The 15796-nt window shown below is 39.2% G+C and overlaps 2 protein-coding genes across 3 annotated transcripts; one reads left to right on the top strand and one right to left on the bottom strand.

Moving 5' to 3' along the window:
- The first annotated feature begins 934 nt into the window (after nt 1-934).
- On the top strand, nt 935-2889 carry LOC18015393 (5'-adenylylsulfate reductase-like 4). Its single transcript, XM_006397361.2, has 4 exons — nt 935-1437; nt 1642-1829; nt 1909-2033; nt 2203-2889. The coding sequence occupies exons 1-4, from the start codon at nt 1228-1230 to the stop codon at nt 2646-2648; spliced, it is 969 nt and encodes a 322-aa protein (XP_006397424.1). The 5' UTR covers nt 935-1227; the 3' UTR covers nt 2649-2889.
- Nucleotides 2890-2915: 26 nt separating this feature from the next.
- LOC18015392 (melanoma-associated antigen 8) lies at nt 2916-4506 on the bottom strand. Of its 2 annotated transcripts, XM_024154875.1 has the most exons (7): nt 4421-4506; nt 4288-4336; nt 3953-4202; nt 3683-3835; nt 3363-3468; nt 3140-3254; nt 2916-3055 (listed from the first exon to the last, which is right to left on the bottom strand). In XM_024154875.1, the coding sequence occupies exons 2-7, from the start codon at nt 4333-4335 to the stop codon at nt 3017-3019; spliced, it is 711 nt and encodes a 236-aa protein (XP_024010643.1). In that variant the 5' UTR covers nt 4336; nt 4421-4506; the 3' UTR covers nt 2916-3016. The 2 variants fall into 2 exon arrangements, with proteins under 2 accessions (XP_024010643.1, XP_006397423.1); XM_006397360.2 differs by having other exon boundaries at nt 4288-4462.
- Between the last annotated feature and the right edge of the window lie 11290 nt (nt 4507-15796).

Raw genomic sequence — 15796 nt, 5'->3', positions numbered from 1 at the left:
TCCTATTGAAATATCATCGTCGCCGTGGGAATCTGCTCCTTCCATTCGATTTGTTTCTACGGTGATGTCAGTATCGGGATCTTTGGAAAGAGGATGCTCAATTTGTGAGAGAAAAAGAAACGTGGGAGGGGGTGGATCATAGGAAGTTGTAGAGAGAGGAAAGTTGGCGTGGTAAGGAGAGAGAAGATTCTAGAGTGCATCTGGTGAAAAGGAAGATGATGCAAAAGGAAGAGAAGGATGAATAGTGAAATTGAGAGAGTATAAGGGAAAATGGTTTTGTGGTTTGGTTCGTTAAACTTTTTACGGTTTGATAGGAGATTATGTAAGTGAGAGCTAAGTTGTCTTTGTACAGGATTAAAAGTGGGGAAAGTGCTACTTCAAAGCAAAGTGCCAAAAACTGTAAATACAAATCGAAAAAGTGCCAAGGGATGTAAATTTCTCTTTTAACTTATTCAAAATGAAGAATGTGACTCCTTCTGAGGTAGATGAGTATAAGAACAATCATTTCAAAGGAAATTGTTAAAATGTATAAATTATTCATAACCGGATCACTTCTCTCAGTAACCAACCTTCACCGAGGTTCACCAGTCACCGTAGTTCACTAAAATGAGCTTGGAATTAAAAAAAATGAAAATAAAACTTTGTTTTCCACTTCTACTCTTCTTTTTCCCTCAATTTATTTCTGATACTCTCTCAACTATCTTTCTCTTACTTCCCAACTTGTTAACATTTCTTTTTGGTGGAATATTAAATTTCATATTTATGAAAAGAAGAACCTTTGTTGAGTACTACTTTTAAAAAAAAACTTGAACCGAAACCAAAAAATCAGATTAAACACCATTTCTTTAAGTTACTTAAAAATAGAAATCCGGTTTAGTTAGTTTTTTTTTTGTCAATAACATTCTAAAAAGGATGTTAAAAAAAAAAACATTCTAAAAAGAAAAAACAAAAGTTTGCTTTGTTCCTACGAGCAATAATCTCCAGTGCCCAGCAACCACATCCGCTTCTTCTTCTCCATTGATATCCTCCAATTCCTCCACCATCACAAAATTCCACCACCGCTCGATAATATCTCTGCAGAAAAAATACCATTTTATTCGATTTCGATTCGTTCGCAGAGACATCGACTTCTCAGCTTTTTCTTATTTGTCGGCAACAAGCAATAATCCGGCGCATTTCTTTTTCCTGGATTCTCGTTGAGGAGAGAAGCTTGTGGGTATCTCATTAATGGAGAAGGGGATCCTGTTGTTGCTGCTGGCGATTGTGATTGGGAACATAACGTCTACTACCGTCGCCGCCTTCTCCGTTAGGGTTCCGATTTGTGCTACGAGGTCTGTTAAAGATTACGCCTTCGGGTTTCGAGATCAGACTTGTCCCGTTTCGGGAGCTGTTGGTGATGAATTAGACGAGCGTCCTCATTTTCTTTCCGTCACTGAGGTAACGTCGCAAGAAATTTTCGATCTTCACTGTAATTCCTGAATCTAGGGCTTTTTCTCGATTGGAATATTTAGCTGAATCCGGAAAACCTGTCTTTGTTTCTTATGAATGTTATCAAATGCGAATTTGCTGAAAGATTATAAATATGAATATGTTTTTGCTTCTGTGTGATGTTGATTCATTTGCATTTGTTTCGTTATGAAGGGTGATGAGCGTTGGTTGCAAACAGCTTTGGATATGATTCATAAGAACAAGTGTGACTATGTGGCTTTGCTCTTTTATGCGTCATGGTGTCCATTCTCAAGGTCGTTTAGACCAAGCTTCGATGTCGTCTCTTCTCTATACTCGTCAATTCCTCACTTTGCAATTAAGGAATCATCCGTCAAGCCAAGGTTGGTTAATAAAGCCACCATAATCTCTAACCCCACGTTGTTTAGACCTGTTCTTTTGATTATTTTTGTTGTGTTGCAGCACTCTATCCAAGTATGGAGTTCATGGGTTTCCTACTCTCTTACTTTTGAATTCAACAATGCGTGCACGATACCGAGGGACCAGAATGCTTGATTCTCTTATTGCTTTCTACACCGATGTTACCGGTAAGGCATTTTCTTCTTATAGAAGTTAGAAAAGAGTTGGTTTTTGTATGTCAGTCTTGGTTCATTTGCATAAACATCGTTGCTATTGCGCTCCTGCTATTTGTTGTTTATCATCTTTTTAAGAGCTCAACTAGTGGAACTAACAAGGGAACCTTTCATGGGATTGTAGGCATTGAAACGCTGGATAAAACTTCTCTCGAAAAAAGCGTATTAGTTCCTCATCTCGGGAACCAAAACAACACAGAGCCAGAAAACTGTCCCTTCACATGGGCAAGATCACCTGAGAATATGTTTCGACAAGAGACCTATCTGACTCTTGCCATTATATTCGTTCTGTTTAGATTGCTCCACTTGGTTTTCCCTACACTCGTAGTGTTCACGAGATTCACTTGGAGACGGATTGCTCAGAACATGAGACTAGAAAGCCTGCAGGAACATACCGTCGGGTTTCTGAGCCGAACCGTTCAGTTATGTATGCATCTTAAAGAGCCTTGCAAGAGGAGCAATCTCCAGGGAGGAGCCATGAACGCTAGAGCATGGGCCTCCAAGTCTTTGGCTACTGTGTCAATAGGGGATTCAAGCTCATCTAGCAGAGGAAGTTCAGCTTCTCAGTGACTTTAAAATTTTAAAAGAGATAGCAAATGTGGTCAGCTAAAAATGTTTGGCTGTGTTAGAATCATCTGTTATACAGCTTTTCAAGATAAAGTTTTGCCTCTTTCCTGTATAATCAGTAGTTCCTCTGGAGAGGGCTTATTTCAATAGCTGACACATTTTGTAGCAGAAGTGTATATGTCATCAGATGGCAAAAATTATATAAGTCAATTCATAATTTTCTGTCAATATATCAGAATCATTCTTTGCCTACACTTGTTTACTCAAGCAGCATCTATCACATTAAATAATCAAAGGAAATCTTACAAAATACAAAAAGTCAACGACTTGCACCAATCTATTTGGTTAGTCTCCAAAGGCCAAATCTCTCACTAATCAATCTCTACAACTGAGACGTCATTCTTCAAGATCTGCAGTTTCACGTAAAGCCAAATCTTAGTCAAAGCTGAAAAAGATGATCAAAATCCGCAAAATGTATATTCTTCATCCAGTACCTGTGAAATATAATCTTTTACTTTCTCACTAACTTGCGCATCTAATGCTCTCTCAGCAAGATCATAAAACAGAGTACTACCCTCTGGGCCATTTACTTTCTCCTTCTGCAAGAACCTGTCCATATAACAAAGCATTTTGAAAAAGAACTACAAAATCCAATATCTTCGCCTCAATCTTAATTTTCAAAAAACACACATGCCTCATGTTAAAGAAAGGTCTCACCTTTGTTGGACTAAACTCTCCAGTGCCTGCTTGTTGTTCCCAAACACAGGGTTATGCTCATCGTTTTCGTGAAGTCCCATTCGCTTCAAATGATGCCAAAGAGTTTCTAACAGTGTTGATGAAAGATGTCAACATGCAAACAAATTCTTGATAGAGACTCTAGAGATAAGTCATACTAAATTAGCAACTAGTTAAGTTCCTTTTACTTAGCAACCAATGCAGGAAAAGGGCAGATCAGAAGAATAGAACATTGCATCAAAACCAAATCTATCGTCTAAAGAGATCGGATAACACTAACAACAAGTACATAGAATGCATACCTTCAGGGATTTTACCACCTGCAAGCTGCACAATAGCAAGAACAGCAAACGTGAAGCCAGTCATAGGACTCGTTGTTTCCTCCACGACATATTTCCTAAACACATCGACCGGTAATTGACTCACGAGAACATACGATTTAGAGTCAACAGAGCCTGAGATTAACGTAACAAACAACAACAACACAATTTAGCTAATCTTAAACGCCGAGTTTGATAAAAATAAAAAAAAAGTCAGCGGCTTTGCTTTATAAAAACAACAATGTTTCTTACTCTGTGACTGAGGAAGCCTTGTTTGACCTGTAGAAGAAGACCTAGAGCGTTGAAGCTCTTTCAAATCATAACCAAACACGTTCGAGAGCTTGCTTTTAGCTTCGTTGATCACGTGGGTCGCGAGGTTTCGCTGACGATAGTTCTTGGTAACAATCTGAGTCAAATCTTCTCGTTTGATTGGGCATCCTGAGTTTTGATGCGACTTGAAGAGTATGAATCTAATCACCTCTGAAACAAGCTTATCCGTTTCCTAATTTCGATATTTAAAACATCAAAATTACATAAATCTAAGAAATCAAAATTTTTCCCAATTGAGGAAGAAATTGTAACAGTACCTCCTTCGATATACCAAATTGAGAGAGAGCATCCGCTTCATCAGCCATTCTGGAATTAGATTTTACAGAATTAAGGGTAAATTAAACGTCAAAATTGAGAGATCGCCATGTTTTTCGAGAGAGATTCATTCACCTGGAATAAATTAAGAGAGAGAGATCGAGACAGAGTGGAGACGATTTAGCTTCGTAAAACCCTAATTTATGGTAAATCAATTGGCGGGAGAAAAAAAGGTGGAAGGTGAGTTTGGGCAAATTATCAGAAACCAAAGAACCGAACCGAATTAGAAAACACCAAAAATTGAACGAAAACCGAAATAAATACTCGAATGGATTTTAAACTCTTGGATGTTGAAGAAAAAAATAATCTAAAATTACAATTATAAACTGCACAGATTAATTAGATTTATACCAAATAATCAAAATATCTAAAATATCTATAAAAAATTAGTTATGTTTGTCAAAACTAAACATTTTTGTAAAATTTAACTAAAATTCATCAAAATTGATATTTTTAATAAGTTTTTGTGTGGATATTTCTACTATTTTTTGTGGATATTTCTACTGTTTTTAGATACTTACTAAAGATCTATATCCGAGATATGAAACAACCAAGTGAAATCCAAATACTAAAGAAGGTTTTATTTGCTCTTCTGGAGGCATTATGATCTTTAGGTTATGATGACGGATGATGACGGATGACGGATGATGACGGATGACGGATGATGACGGATGACGGATGATGACGGATGACGGATGATGCCAGGCCTAGAATATGGATTTTGTGGCTGTGACATCCCGATTTCTGATATATGTAAAAAAAAAGTTTATAAAAATTGATTTGGTTACTTATGTTATTAAAGTGCATTTATATTTTCCGGTCAAGTGTTTTGAAAAAATTTCAGAGTTAAACGTGCTTATGGTGGCGTAATCTCAGGATGGATGACCTACTGGGAAGTAGTTTGCGGTACCGTGCGAGTCATGTTGTTATTTTGGGTAATTTTACCCTACCTTACCCGAACTCAAAATGTACCCACCCATTATAAACCCTATTTCAATTAACTCTATTGGGTTTTATTACCCTACAGTATAACCCGAAATAATCCCATGAGTTTAGGGTTACCTGCGGGTACCCTAATTGTTTTTCTCTGTTTTTTTTGTATCTTGCTCTAGTGATTCCATGTTCAAATTATAGCTTATAGCTTATAAAGGTCATTTAGTTCTTCTATTGAACAACGCTTTGCTTGATCCAAGAGATCGAAATAATTGAATTATATAATCATGTTCTCACCACAAAATCATCCAAATATCAAAAACTAATAAAGATCTCACATGTCTTCATCTTGAAATGAAATCTGATAGCATAATTATACTCATGAGCAACTTGCCGTGGTAGCATCCTCATTTTCATCATCAAAGTTATCTTCAATATCACCTAAAATTGAAGATATGAATGAGTTAATAATATACTTAAAAGTAACGAATGTATAAGCTAATTTTGAGTTACCTTCAAGCTCTGCAAAACCACGCAACCAATTGCGCGTGCAAATCAATGCCTGGACATTTTTTGGAAGAAGGCGGTTTCTATATGGGTTTAATACCCGACCTCCAGTACTAAACGCAGACTCCGAAGCTACTGTGGTAATGGGAATACTAAGCAAATCACTAGCTAGAGAAGCCAAATCACCATAGCGTTGCCCGTTGTTTTTCCAATAGTCTAGAACTTCAATATCAGTAAAAGACCTCAAATCTAGCCTAGGTTCCTCCAAATAAATATCCAAATTCGATTTTGTATTGTCTAAACCAGGTTGGATACTCCTCTCAAGCTCAAAAAGATCCTATAACAATAAAAACATATTAAAAACATGAAAAATATGCTAAAGATACAATATGCTATTGAACAAGAAAAGATTAGAAAAAGACTTACATAATAAGGATCATCTTCTAGTGGTGATTCAGTAAAAAGCTCATTTGCAGTTGGTGTTGCTGAAAAAGTCGAAGAAGTCCAAGAGTTGGTCTTATATTCTTCATAAAGCAACTTCAGATTTTTCTTAACTATTGCAATTTTTTTCTCAGAAGTTCTAGGATCAACTTTGTCATAAGCTGATTTAAGTATCTGGATCTTCAGCCTCGGATCAAGAACAGCTCCCATAGCTAGAGTGATACTGTAGTCATCCCAATACTTCGCAAATTTAGATTGCATCTTCCTAGCCATGTCCTCCATTGCAATATCCCCACAACTGACATACTTCCTCAATAAACACTCGATTTTCCACACTTGTAGAAAGTAGATATTAGCTGTAGGATATTTAACGCCAGAGAAATAAGTGGTAATAGTACTAAAGGGCTTCAAAAAATCACAAATCTTCTCTCCTCGATCCCATTCATCCTCAGAAGGCAGTGTTTTGTAATTCCTATCACACTCTTTAAAACTAGCAAATGCCCTGCGGAACTTCAAAGCCCTAGCAAGCATCTCATATGTTGAGTTCCACCGTGTTGGTACATCAAGAGACAACCCAGCTCCACTTTTGATACCTAAACTTTCAACACATTGTGCAAATGAGTCTATCCTTGATCCAGATGCTTTGACAAATCTCACACTCTCACGAATGTTTTCTAAAAGACTAGCAGCCAGCTCCAATCCTTCTTTTACAATGAGATTTAGAATATGCGCGCAGCACCTAACATGGAAGAATTTCCCGTCACACAGCAATCCATTACTAGTGATCATCTGTAACCGATGCTTAAGAATGTTCTGCATACTGGTATTAGCTGTAGCATTATCCAACGTCATAGAGAAAACTTTTCTCTCTAGACCCCATTCCCTTAAGCAACTAAGAATTTTACTAGCTATTTCTTCATCAGTATGTGGCGGTTTCAATTCACAAAAAGCAAGAATTTTATTGTTCAATCTCCAGTTATCATCGACATAGTGTGCAGTTAAACAGATGTAGCTCATCATAGTGTAACGAGCTGTCCACATATCTGATGTAAAACTCACTCTGCCTTTGTGCTCTGCAAATATCTTTTTCAACAATTCCTTTTCAATTCCATATCTCTTGTAGACATCAGATGCAGCTGTTTGTCGGCATATATGTCGAACTTTGGGGTTCAAATACTTAGCTCTAGCTCTAAACTTTTCATATTCAACATATCGGAAAGGCTGATCATGATAGATAATAATCTCACTAATCATAGCACGGTCTATCTTATGATCATATTGATTTTCTTCATTTTCTGGAGGCCTCATTGGACAACATTTTAAATGGCGATTCATAGCTGAAGTTCCCTGAGTAGATTCCGTTACTAACTTCTTACTACAGTGGATGCATCTACTCCTATGTTTACCATCTTCCTCTACTCCAACTGACACAAACTCATTCCAAACCTTAGATTTCTGGCGTTTATTAGAGTTTGGTACCTTTTGAACTGGTTGAGTAGGTTGTGTTTCACTGTGTGTTGCAGCTGGAGTCTCTGTTTCATCCTCATTAATTTCCATGTACTCATTCTCAGCATTAAGAGCTGCCATTGTCTCAAGTGTTTGAGAATCCATTCTACAGCACAAAAAAACATAAGAGATAAGAGATCTGATACGTGTGTGTGAGTTTTCAAAAAAACATAAAAAAACGGAGAGCAAAATACAAAACAGAAAGCAGGGAACTTTTGAAAATAAAAGAATCATAGTTTCTGTTTTAAGGAAATCGAAGAGAAGTAATACTACTGAAGCTAAAGTCTAAAGACTGAATGTAGAAAAAAGATATGCAATAATCCTGTCAACTGAATTAGAGATTTAGCAACGAGCCAATGAAGCAAGTTACAAAATAAGCAGACGTTGCAGCTGCTTTAAGAACTGCAGTGACAAGAACACGTAAGCCAAAATAACAAACAGTCCATGATAAAATCTCTTTGACCTCAGCACACTTTCAAAGAATCAGTCTTATAAATTTACTCTTTTCTAGATCAATAAACCAATCACAGTCCAAATTATCTCAGAAAAAAACAGAACTTAGAAAGTGGAAAACTAAAAGCTCAAAACTTTAAACAGGCTGATTCAATTTTTATCACAACAAGGTCAATACTACATGTATGCAGGGAGAATTCTAGATTGGCAATCAATATTAGAAAGCAACCCCACGCCTTTATAATCGACCCCATCAGATTTGCAGACAAAGCACATTGAAAGAACAAGCTCAAGGGCTCAAGGCACAGTGGCGAACAAACAAAACTGTCTCTAGACTAAGAGAAAATAAAAATCTCCTACAAAAGCAAAATCGATAGTGTGTGTGACTTCTAAAAAAGCAAAAGCACGAAATTAAGGCACTTACAAGTTACAAGTCACTAAGAAGCAGCAAAGTTCTTAAACTCCTTTTTGTATCTGATGGTGGAGAGAATCTCCGTTTTCAGCAAAGGGCTTTGGAGATGGCGTGACGGGTCGATCTCGACAAATCACTACGAGTCACTACGAGTCCTGCGATGGCCTTTCTGCTTCTACGGATAAACTCAGATGAGAAAACTCAGATCTCGATCTCGACAAATTCTCAGAGTATCATAGGCAAAGAAGAAGACAGCGTGCTAAGAGAGGAGGAAAACGAAGTCATTTTTAGACATATCATTGTTAAAAAAAACCCATGGATACCCTAAACCCGATAAGATATAACTCTAAAGGGTAAATTGAAAATAAGACCCGTCCATTTTAAACCCGCGTTTTTTTTCTTCTAAATGAACAGAGCAATGGGTTCGAAAAAAACTAAGGATATAGGGTACCCATTGGGTAAAAACCCAACAATAACAGCTCTACGTGCGAGTAAGGATAAAGCACGGAGAAAGATCACGTGGTGATTGCAGTGACAGTAGATAACTCTTACGAGCCTTCCGGACCAAGCGACTCCCGGGCCCAAAGAGAAGCCAACCGTCGAACAGTGATGGGTGATGCATGTCAACTACGTGAGGGAACAAGTTTTACCCTTAACAAAAACAAATGAAAGCCGCAAGTGCACAACTAATCAGTTGTAGTATTTAGGGATCGAATCCACAGAGATTTGTGTGCCTGGTATTCTTCTATGGTTTCTAACTTTATGTCTAGACTAAATTGGTTTTAGAGGTTGGTTGTTTTTCACGGATTAAACTAAAACAAAAGAAAGCAAATAAATCTATCCTAAGGAACAAGTAGAAAAATCGAATGGAAAGGAAATAAAGCAAACAAAATATCGAACTAAAGCAATTGAAATGCAGATCTAAATAAGCAAGTAAAAATCGATTGGTTTGTAAACTATGGCTAAAAATGCTGAGCTTTTGGGAACTCTACATGGATCATAATCAGTTTTAACACTAGCATAGATAGATTTGGATTGACGGATATCGATATATAGGGCTCTAGAGCTAGAGTACGGCGGTATGACTACGTCACTGTCGTGATCATAACCAACTGTTTCTCGCAACCCTGACCAGTAGGTTTCCACTCTGGCCTTGGAAGGGAGAGAACGCAAGAGCTGCACAAGACTCGTCAATACTCACGATCTCGCCGCAGGTAGGTTTCCACTCCTACGGAAAAATCGCCTGTTTCATTCTAGGGCTGATACTTAATGAAAACTTTCGCAACACTAACTATCTAGATCAGATACTAGGTGATCAATCAAGCATACATGCAATAAGAACAAGAATAAATAGAGAACAAAGTTGAAATCCCAGATCTATAAACCTAGATGTCTTAATCGATTATGAGAGCCCCTTTCGGGAACCCTAAGCCCAACTCGGGATCTACTCAGACATGGCTGAGGTCGACATCATCATTAGTTTTAATAAAAGTAATCAAAAACAGTAAAGAAAAGAGATGAAGAAAGCTTCTCTATTGAAGAACTCGGACTTGAACAATCTTCTACAAAAATCGCATAAAAACGGCTAAAGGAAAAAAGGGTTTCTGTAAAGTATAAAAGGTGGTGTCTAAAAACGACCTAAATGACAAGTATTTATAGTCTTCAATACTCCATGGTCTCTAGGGTTCCAGAATTGAGGCTGAGTGATAACTAAGAGTTTTCACTCTTTAAAGAGGTTATCAATACCCCTGTCATTGTAGTACAAGGGGTTATCAAACCAAACTCGTAGTGGAGACACTAATCTATGTTACTTGTGATCTTAAGTCAAGAGAGAATGATAAAGGTTTTAGCTAAACTAATTAACAAGTGAATGAGCATAAAAATGAAACGAGAGATGAGATTTAGACTAAGTAAAGATGCAAATGACAAGCAAATGGTTCGGATGATGATAATATATGATAAAGGCAGAAGCTTTAGACAGGATACTTGACTCGGGTGCTTCCAAGCTAAACTAATGGGTTAATGAATCATTTTATCAAGCGATTTCATTTAACTCTGAACTCAAGGCATGTTAATCTTCTCATGAAAGTATTAAACATCTAAACTGATCCTCTTTCATACCAAAATTCCTTTTGAGAAGCACGAATCAGTCAGCAATAAGATTCAGTTCAAAAATGTCATTTAAGAGAACAAACTATCACTCTCGCGATGAAAGACTCTTAAACCCTTAACCGAGTGGTTCAGACATTTCTACAAACACTTTTGATGCGAGATATGTCTCAGATCTGAACCTCAAGTGATGTGCGTGGATCCAGCCTAGAGATCTCGTCGGTTAAGGAATGAAACATGCAAGACTAGACACCTAAACCCATTAATCTATCTTGAAAGCACCCTAATCTACCTATCTAAAGCCGCTTAAACGACTACTCACTGATCATAACGAGCTCACTAAGTCCTTTGCAAGACGTGTAGCTTGTCATGATGAGGAGTTTGATGCTGGATGATAAAAGAAATAAAGAAAGAACAAGATTCTGATGCAAAAATGAGATATTGGATTAGATTAATCAAGTTTCACAAAAGAGGCAAGTTCTTAAGGCTAAAAGCAGAAAAGAGATAAGATGATTAGGTTTTTTGGTCCTAAAATGAATTTATAGCAAAGGGAAAGTGTCGTGGGTCAGCCCGGAACAAACCGGGTACTGAGCCGCCTTCTTGGGTTGATGGGTGAGTGCCACGGTGTGTCGGAGAGTGAAGCCGAGGTCTTTATGTCGAGGAGTGCACGTGAGTCAGGATCCAAATGAAGATCTCGTGAAGAACACGTCAAGAACATGCATGAACCCTAGTCCTTGATCCATCTTCACGTGTGTGTTCTTGAGCCGTCTTGTTCTTGATTCTGGGTTTGTGACAAGGGACCTCACCATAAAATGTCGCGGGGCTTGGTAGTTGAGGGGTTCGGGAGAACAGAGTTCGGCATGCACGCCGCCATTACACCGAGGTGCACGTTCAACACTTAGTCGTTTCCAGCTTCATTTCTTACGTGTGCATGCCTTGATCCCAACGTGCCGAGGCGTCAGCACGAGGTCTAGTCCAAAATAATCCCAAGATATGAGCCTTGACTTGAGAAATGTCGAGGTGATGATTCCGAGGCCTGAGAAAATACTTAGCGCGTATCGCAACTCATTTGGGCTCGTATCAACTCATTTGGGCTCGTAACTTTGAACACACGACTCCAATTGCTCTGAGACCAGTTCCATAGTCAAGATGACTCAATAATCTCGAACTTTGGTGAAGAAACCATCGGAGCTTGGGAAGTGAAAGGCTTCCTGGATTTCACATCTTTGCACCGCATCGGATTCACCGGAAAATAAGCTTTTGGACCGACGTGAACTCCGGAGACCTTATCTTTCAAACCATTGATCCGAATTGAGTGATTCCAAACGTTCTGAGAATAGATTTCACAGATCTCAAACTTTGATGAAGACTGGGAAAGCTAGTTCGGACCGGAAAGGCTCCGTCCGTCGTGATCTTTCAAATCCGCTGTTCGGTTCTCGAGTATGCGCAATGCTGGTGCTTCTTCCGGAAGCCGTATCTCTCTCCTCACTGGTCCGAATTGGATGATTCCAACTGTTCCGGAATCTTTGCTTGATTATCTCCAACTTTGATGAAGACTCCGTCAACTGATTCGGACCGGAAGGTTCCCCGGATTGCTGATCTTTGAAACGCGCGGGCAAGGACAGGTTTTGGTCGAGAAAAGCTTCCCGCGGTAAGGAAAATGACCGAGGGCTATGTACCGCGGTAAGCTTTTTAGCCGTAAAATTCCTCTCGCCTTGGCCAAAAACTTATTCCGAGGTAATTTGCACCCGATACTCGTCTTTGGTCGATTTTGGTCGATCGGTAAGGGTTTTGGCCGATAATGAGCGTTCAGTAAGCTTTTTGACCGAGGTTTCTGTCCAGCCGGTACGTGTTTTGGCCGAGAAATTCCTCCAAGCGGTTTTCACCATTTTTGACCCTTTTCTTCACTGTTTTCTTTTCTGCTCCTCTTCTTAAGCTCCAAATGGCTCCCAAAGCACCTGATAAAGACTTCAAAACATGCAAAACTCTTTGGGACCTAATGCAAGCCCTAAATCCTATTTTGATGCCTAAAGACTCAATTTACATGGGAAAACACATGATGAGGACTCTAAAATGCACTCTAAATGATGTAATATATATATACATATCACTGAGAATGACTTTGGGCTTCAGAAATATGGGCTTTAGTTCGGAGTTAGCTGGCTGCGGTCAGGAATGACGTGACCGCCGGAAATAGGTGGCTGGCCGCGGTCGGGAGGCTTGTGACCGCGGGAAATGGACTGTTGGCCGTCTTCGAGTGGCTCCGGGGCTAATGGAATATCTTGAGATCCAACCGTTGGAATGTCTTCAAACCAAGTGCATTTGAAAGCTGGTTGATTCTTCTATAAGTTGTCCAATTTTGAGGGTGATCAGACGGTGAGAAGGTCTTCGTCTCTCCATGAGAGTTCTGACGGTCTGCATTTATCCAAAAGAGTCTTTTGTTCTAATTTGTGCCTCTTTATCCCAAATTACCTGAAAAGTCTTTTAAAATCCGAAAACATAGAAATCCTTTGAAAAACTTTGAAAGTGGAGTAAAAACACCTGTAAAAGACATTAAAGTGATCCATAAAAATGGTCAAAATCCGGTGTTATCAACTCCCCCAGACTTAGTCTTTCGTTTGTCCTCAAACAAAACAAAGGCTAAATCTCGGCAAGAGGTTTGAAAATGCAGGAACTAAACAAAATCTCAAAGACCAAACTTCTAGACCAATATCAATCAGTATGCATCAATCGGGAATAACCTAGAAAATTCTCACTAGCAATACAGGCATAACAAGTCCGTTAATTCGTCATGCGGAAATCTATGCATTAAGATCTAACTTCCAGTCAACTAGCTCTTAACATTCATTAAAAATCTCGGTGGTTCTCATCAAAGAAAGTCTAGGTAAGGCAATCTAGGCTAGGTGTCAAAAAGGGTTATTCTAGGGGTAAGGCTTAAAGTGTTTACGAGCTACCTGAAGATCTGGAGAATGCAAGATATTATGCAAAACCGCAAGAGAGAGTGAAGCTGTTGGTATCCACAATTTTCAGTCACTTTCTTCTTGTCATAGGTTACTGGTCTTCTTCCTCAGGTTCTCTCCTAACTTCCCCAAACTTAGATTTTTGTAAATCTTTCAAAACCATAGCTCCTTAAACGAATAGTGGTTGCTTATTGCTCCACAAATTTCGACAATCTAGGACTCATTAGGCTTTTTGTTTCCCTCTCTCTTTTCTCTTTTTTTTTTTTGATGAAGAGAGGGAACACCTTTAGATATAGAGTCTTAGAGAGCACAAAATTACCAGTTAAGATCTGTCTTGTAAAGCTTCATGAGGTTTCTGATACTCTTCCTTCCCAATTCCATTCAGTCTCCTTTGTGAGTGACTGAAAACTGCGTCGCTCCTCTTCTCTCCGACGTTTTTGCACATATCTACTGATATAAACTAAAGAGAGAATGCATGAGGATTGAAAACAAGGGTTTTGGGTTTAGGGTATGGTACCAGATAATGATAAACTGGTCATCTAGGACGACAAAGAGTGGTAAAAGTGAGGGTAAAAGACGTCCTAGATGTGTATGTCGATGCCTGCCTAAAATCAATGATGAGAAAATTAGATGTCAATATTAAGGTCAAATAAAATGAGCTAGTATATCCTGTCAGGAAGAATCTCCATGAATAGAAGTCCTCTAGTGGGAGTTCGTAGTGCAAGTACTCTAGCTACCGCCTAGTCTAGTGCTAACCAAAAATTAGCTATTATGCATAGTGTAGAAGCGTGCAGGTCTAAATCATCATAGTTTTGTGTCAAACGTTCCTAAAAAATACTTAATGTCGAATACGTTACATATTAAAATTTAAAAAGTGCTTGAAATTTGAAAGCAAAAGCAAGAAAATGATTAGTATGGATAGACATCCTCCCCCAGACTTAAATCACACTGTCCCCAGTGTGAAAAAGTTGGTGAGAAAATGGTGAATAAAAGCGAAATAAAATAAGATAAAAGAAAAGAAAATGATGATAGAACCGTGATGGCGGTGAAGTGCTGATCAATCACTCATCCTCCGATGTGTCTGCTGCGAACTGGTGCTGCTCCTGAAGGAAGGTGACAACGCGCTCAAAGTGTCGTCTCTGTCTCTCAACTCTGCGCTCCAGATCAGAATGTGTGTGCGATGATGTCGATGATGAGGTGTGGCCGGTCGAAACAGATGGCTAAAAATGAGCACGGGCCGCAGCTGCATCACGCTTTGCCTTGGCCACTATGTATTGGCCAATGGTGAATGGTATCCGGAGTCCATCGCGGACGTCCTCCGTTACACAATCTCGGGACTGATGCCGGAGGCAAGCAGACTCGGTGCTCCTCGGTGCCAGAGCAATACTTGTAACCAAACCTGTCTGGATCGAAAGCGGCACGAGAGATAGTGTGATCGCGAGAGAGATAAAGTAGGTCATACCAGACATCGGGAAGTGGATCATCAGATGAGAAATCGAATCCTACAGCCTGTAGTATCGCTGTAATAGCACTCCCGTAAGCTAGAGTAGCGTCCTCGCAACCATGTAAGTCATGCTTCACCTTTACCATGTTTTGTGCTATGATCCAGGCAAAGCAGGCAAGTCGTGGGTCGTCCATAAATGGTATCTGAAGCGTAATGAGCTCGGTCTTCAAAACACATCCCATGTTGGCTCTAGAGAAAATCGTGTGTGCTAAGAGTTTGTGCACAACTCTCACTGCAGGATGAATAAAGAGGGCTGACTTGGATCTCCCGCTATCATAGACTTCATGACCCATCTCTCTCCACAAGTTAAAATCGGGTTCATCTTCAAGTTAAATGCCATCGGTGTATGGAAGCTTAAGAGCCTCGCAAAGTGCAGAAATGGTGAGCGAGTAAGGCTGTCCGCGGATAGAGAATGACAAGATGCCATCTGATGCTCTGGGGTTCCTCCTCTTAGTGTGGTGGAGTGTAATAGTTGCCAAGAACTCACGAACTAGCTCACGATAATTTGGAAGGTTCAGCTCCATGTAGGGTCTTAGCTTAAGTGCATCGATGTACCAGTTTACATCTTCTCTGATTCCAAGCATCTCAAGTGTATGATAATCAATGCAGGGTGTGGGCTTGATGTT

This window comes from Eutrema salsugineum, unplaced genomic scaffold (assembly GCF_000478725.1).
Source record: "Eutrema salsugineum unplaced genomic scaffold, Eutsalg1_0 scaffold_23, whole genome shotgun sequence".
NCBI classification, from domain to species: domain Eukaryota; kingdom Viridiplantae; phylum Streptophyta; class Magnoliopsida; order Brassicales; family Brassicaceae; genus Eutrema; species Eutrema salsugineum.
Note: the sequence above shows the minus strand (reverse complement) of the source record. Positions and strands in the feature narration are given on the sequence as shown.